The 5899-nt window shown below is 42.7% G+C and overlaps 1 protein-coding gene across 1 annotated transcript; it reads left to right on the top strand.

Annotated features, from left to right (window-relative positions):
• Positions 1-525: 525 nt before the first annotated feature.
• Positions 526-5014, top strand: c1galt1a (core 1 synthase, glycoprotein-N-acetylgalactosamine 3-beta-galactosyltransferase 1a). The gene is made up of 3 exons (XM_014019492.1): positions 526-540; positions 3450-4117; positions 4316-5014. The coding sequence occupies exons 2-3, from the start codon at positions 3512-3514 to the stop codon at positions 4475-4477; spliced, it is 768 nt and encodes a 255-aa protein (XP_013874946.1). The 5' UTR covers positions 526-540; positions 3450-3511; the 3' UTR covers positions 4478-5014.
• The last annotated feature ends 885 nt before the right edge of the window (positions 5015-5899 follow it).

Below are 5899 nucleotides of genomic sequence, written 5' to 3'. Positions count from 1 at the left end.
ATTTTAGGTTTTGAATGCAACAAAATAAAAGCAAAAGTAACAGTATTAAAAATATTTGGTAAAATTACAAATCCTCAAAAGAATCACTTAAGTACTGAAACAAAATATACTTTGTTACTATAAACCTCAGGTGTCATTTATCTTCAGCCCGTAAAGCTCCGCTACCTGACAGCTTTTCTGTTGTCTTTAAAGTTTGGGTTATTTTAAAGGAAGGCCCTTGTACCATGGCCCAGTACGGTGGCCCAGAGGTGTCAGCACAAATACAAAAGCCACAACACAAATACAAAAGACACAATACAAATCAAAAAGCCACAACACAAATCAAAAATCCTCAACACAAATAGAAAAGACACAATACAAATCAAAAAGCCACAACACAAATCAAAATGCCACAACGGAAGTTATGCTAAAACATCCCACCAGCAGATGGCGGTAAAGCGCTACATTGTTATTTACCAACCGTCAAAAAAGAAATGAAGAAGAAAGGAAGTTGATTCACAGGATAAAGGATTCGGTGCGGGAATGTTTTGAACTTAAAAGTTAAGTAAAGATTTTGTTTAGTTAGTATAGAAATGTGCTGTCATAACGTCGAATGCTGTTATTGTGCTGACTATAGGGGTTAACTGGGATTATGCGGTGCATCTATCTCAAACTTTAGAGCCTTGCTGGCAAAGAGGCTCTAAAGTTTGAGATAGATGCACTGTCTTGTTTGTGGGGGTGCTGATTGGTGGGCCTGATGGATAGAGCTTCATCAGAGCTAAACAACAAAATAAATCTGAAGCTTCTATGTTGAACAGTTTCTGAGTTATAAGCATTTTTGAATGCCCTGACACCCCCTATTTGAAAGGAGCCCCCTCCTCAAATATGGGGTGTATCATAAAACCGTTGGCTGGTGCAGTGTAGGTCAGACTCATCTACAGTCCTGACAAATTTCATGTTGATCAATGCAGCCGTTTTTGTGTTACGGTTGACCAAAAATCACTGTAAAAAATAAAAATTGTTAAGACTGGGTAAATGCGTTTCACTAAATTGCCACACACCAGAGCAGTTTTAAGGTTTTTATTTAAAAACAGACAGCTGGTTCTGGATCCTAGCYTCACAGGGATCAGGAGCTCTAAACAACAGAGAACCAGGTCAGTGACTTGGATGGACAGAGTACTTGACGAAGTGTGAAACAAAGTCACTAACCTTTTCKACGAGCGGGGATTCCGGGGATATCCCTTGAGTGACGTAGACAGGCTGGGAAGACGTCTGAAGACTTTGCAACGACTTCCGTGTTGCGGGCAATGGAGGTGTTTATTTACCTCGGAGAAATCCTTAGCACAAGCAAGGGTCATACATATGGATCCGAAACGCATACTTTGTTTGGAAGGAGCAAACTTATCTCTTGGTCGAGGAACGGAGGCTGAGGTCTGGAACCGGGAGGKAGATGGCTAGATGAGTCCGACAAGGGCAAGAGGAAAGGGCAAAAATCCGTTGGAGGAGTCGAGGGTCAAAACCAGGTGATCAGAATCCAACAAAGTACCGTTCAGGGGCAAGGCAGGAGACGTAAGACCAAAAAGCAGAAGGAGAGTCGTGACCAGGCAGACCAGACGTGACTTGATAATGCTAGACATTTACTTGGCTAARCYTTCAATAATCKGGCGCTGGAGCAGTGGTGGTGGAGAACTTAAATACTGGGGGGAACAGGTGAGTGTCATGATGCTTGATTATGATCCTAATTAGTGAATGATGTGACAGGGAGGCTGTGSCAGGTGGAGCAGAACGTGAATCATGACAAAAATAAAATGAAATAACAGTATGAAAACGATATGARTCCTGCTTACACTTCGCRTGCGGAGGTCATAATAAAATAGTTTAGTTGAAAATGTATTGCTTCAGGCTGTAATAAAATGGACTCTTATTTTGAAATACCGAGTTGCTAATACCGGAAGTACCGCTACTGGTTACTGTAAGTAAATAAAGAGAAGTGCTGGTGTTATGTGGAAGCTGAATAAAACTGAAATAACTCCTTGTATTTGTGTTGTGGCTTTTGTGTTTGACATACCTCTGGGCTGTTGTACCCTTGTGTCAMTCTGCACTTGTCAGTTTAAAACCTCATTCCACTGGGARGTCCTGATGTCACCACGCAGCTGATTCTGGAACATATATATGCGCAGTTYGCACCAAAACAAAAAGGGAAACTACAAAACAGGAGGAAAGAYGTATTCAACTGGCCCCCATCTTCATTCATGGTTTTTTAACATGAGCTTCACTGTCTACAAGGTTTGCAAAATGAAGATGAAGCACTTTGTGAACACGACAAATTAGCTCACAGTATCAGTTTTGAATGAAAAATTTACTTTGAATCCAATCGTGGCCCCAGAAAATCAGAATCAAATTGAATCATTAAATAGTAAAAGATTCCCACTCTGACTGTTGACCRACAACATCCCAAATTAAGGTCAGCAGTACACCATCCCCACCATAAACAATGTTGGTGGTGAACTGCATCCCCCTCCTTGCTCCCGAGACACCGAATGGTGGACCAGAACTGTCTTGAAGCCATTTGGAAGTTAAACTTCATGGCKACTCTGAATGCCTCCCACCCCAGTTTTTGTCTCAGCGACCACCCGACCTTCAATACGCTTGGACTGCTGTACCCGACAGCTACTTCCAGAGTCCCACAAGTCAAAAACTRCTGAAAAGACCCCTTCTTTAGCTTGACAGCATCGTTGACTGCTGGTATCCACCAGTTGGTTCAAGGGTTGCTGCCATGATAGGCYCAGAAAACCTTGTGGCCACAGCTCCGGTAAGCTGCCTCGACAATAGAYGCATGGGACATGGCCCACTCGAACTCAGTGTCCCCCACCTTCCATTGAATGTGTTCAAGGCTCTTCCGGAGGTGTGAGTTGAAGCTCAGTCTGGCAGGAGACCCTGTCAGATGTTCCCAGCAGACCCTCACTYTACYTTTGGGTCTGCCAGATCTGACCAGCATCCTCCCCCACCATCGGAGCCAACTCACCACAGGTGGTGAGCCCATGGGAAGGGAAACCCACATCTCTTTGGGCTGTGCTTGGCCAGGTTCCATGGGTGAAAGCCCGGCCACACTTYCCAGCATGCCCRACCTCCAGACCTGGCTCCAGAGTGGGGCCCGGTGACCCACGTCAAGGTGAGGGAACACTACTGTAGATCCATCTATTTTTCTCATCATAAGTGTTCCTTTAGGCTGCAAYTTTGATGATATCCCTTTAGTCTTGCCCAAACTTAAACATTCATTTGTTGACTCATCCGGCTTCTCCACCTCCCACGGTTGCTGCGTGGCTGGAACAGCGCTGAGCTGTGAGGGTTTGCAGCTTGAATGTTTTCTCAAGTAACTGAATTTACCTTAGATTCAACAGTGAATGGGATTATTATTGTATCTGTACTGACATTGGTTAGAATAATGCTTTTTGTCTTTTGTACTGCAGATGAGAACAACAACAGTACTGGAAACCATTCAATTAYCAGTCCTCAGATTTTATGTTGGATCATGACTGGACCCAAGAACCTACAAACAAGAACAAAACACATCAGAGAAACGTGGGCCAAGCGCTGTGGCAAAGTTCTGTACATGAGCTCTGTGAAAACGGATTTTCCGACCGTGGAACTGAATGTGAGCGAGGGGAGAGAAAACCTGTACTGGAAGACCATCAGAGCTCTACAGTACATCCACAAACACCACATAGATGAAGCAAACTGGTTTCTGAAAGCTGATGACGACACATATGTGGTCATGGAGAATCTGAACTATATCTTATCCAAATATGATCCAGAGGAGCCGCTATACTTAGGCAGGAGGTTTGCGCCTTTCATCAGTCAGGGCTACATGAGTGGAGGAGCAGGTTATGTCCTGAGTAAGGAAGCCTTGAAGAGATTTGTTAAAGGGTTTAGCACTGGAGAATGCACTCATTTCTCCTCTATAGAAGACATGGCGTTGGGGAAATGTATGGAGACGATGAAAGTGCGGCCAGCAGATTCCAGAGACATGAAGGGAAGYCAAACATTTCACCCTTATCCTCCAGATCATTATATTGTTCGAAAGCCACCAAGACCACGACAATGGTACCTACTGTATGACTACTACAAGCCAAGTGAGGTAAGTCAAACATTACTTTATCTAAGACATGGCAGATAAAAAATGTACTTCTATTCTGTAGTTGAAGATGTTTAGCTGCCTTTCAGAGACTCTTTCTCACTTTACAACTAGAAAGTGTGGTGGATAGAGGATGTATCTTTGTCATTCTAAATGTCTACATCTCTGATCTTGTTCTCTTCTTGTTTTTTGTATCTTTAGGGTCCAAATTGCTGCTCAGATTTTGTGGTGTCTTTCCACTACATCTATGCTGTTCAGATGCATGTGTTAGAATACCTTACCTACCATTTGAGGCCATATGGATACAAATACAGATTTAAACCTGATGAAGAACTGGAAATGAACAAAACTACACCAAGATAGTTGACAGCCTARACTAACAGAAGATGTCAGCCCAGATAGCAAAATATAAGTGAATCAACATTGAAATATGGTTAGGCATGTTATTGAATCCATGTTGAAACATTAGGTCTTCAACCATAACTTAGGGACGATTCTAGGGGTGGGGCCAAAGGGGCATTGGTCCCAGCTGAAATCTGATTGGCCCCCTGAAGTGCCCCTGCAACTTTCACTCATCTGTCCTACCTGACAACAATCCGGGCCTGTGAAAAGCTGTCAGGGGCCTTGGATGAGAGTCTCCCGTATTGGAAACGCACAGATTCAAATGTTCAGGGATATAAGTCATAAACTGGATGTGATTCTGATGAGAATCACAGTTCAGCAGCATGCCCGTGAGGAGTAAGATTACACCTGGGTGAAGTTTCAGATGGAAAGAGAGGCGAGGAGGTAATTGAAATTTGGAACATTGGCATTTTCACCATCACAGAGATGCAGTTAGACTTAAAAGCAGCGAGAAAATCAAGGCTGCTTGTCCCAAAACAATTATGTTTATCTTTTGGATCCCTGCAGCTGCTAACCTTGGTTTGGCAGTGTAGGGGTCCCCTCGAGTGAAGAAACAAGATTTACTGCCTCGAAGCAGGCCTTGGACAGGCCTGATGATAAGGCAGGAACTTTGTCACAAACTGAATTCTATTTAGGCCATGACAGGTCATTTCAACCTAGAAGTGAATTCCTCAGTTCTCTTAATCAGATAATGGACAGAACAATCTTTTCTGTTCGTGATTCATTTTTTGCTTAACTAAGAATGTTTATGCATTTGTTGAATCATATAATGACTGTCACAAAGAAAGTGGAGTCACTTCTACGCTTTTATCGTGCCTAAAAGATTAATTAATGGTATAAAAATCGCAGAGAAAATCATTACCATGTTTTCATTGTGTTTTTATATAAATCACTGTTTTTATTTTACTGGAAACAGTAATATAATTGAGTTTTTCTTGAGAAAATCTTTCATTTATCTGGATTAACAAAAGGTTCAGACTGATTATTTAAACAGAAATGTTAATTAATCATCATAAATGTTGTAGAGTGATTTCTCTTAGAGTCTACCAGAAGAAAAGTTGAAAAGAAATGTTATCATATTATGTTAAAAACAACCACAGAATTTAACCTTGGCTGGCAAAACCCTTATCTTTCTTCCTTTTCTCTGACTCATTCTAAGCCTGAGGGCGGAACCAAAGTCGTCCGCTTCCATTACTAACACGGACGTCTTTGAGTGACGGAACACTTCTTCCTGGATGCCAAACTGGGAAGGAAGGCTGAGTTTTCTCTTCGGAGAAACCAGCTTGGCTCGTTAGGTCTTGCCCATAAGCCAATTAGGGGGATCTAACGGCCAGGACAGAGGCAAGCCGCCGACTGTCCCACCTGAGACTACAAGTCTCTAAG

The sequence above is a fragment of the Austrofundulus limnaeus genome, unplaced genomic scaffold, assembly GCF_001266775.1.
Source record: "Austrofundulus limnaeus strain Quisiro unplaced genomic scaffold, Austrofundulus_limnaeus-1.0 Scaffold222, whole genome shotgun sequence".
Lineage (NCBI taxonomy): Eukaryota > Metazoa > Chordata > Actinopteri > Cyprinodontiformes > Rivulidae > Austrofundulus > Austrofundulus limnaeus.
The sequence above is the reverse complement of the archived record's forward strand: the minus strand, read 5'-3'. Positions and strand labels throughout refer to the sequence as shown.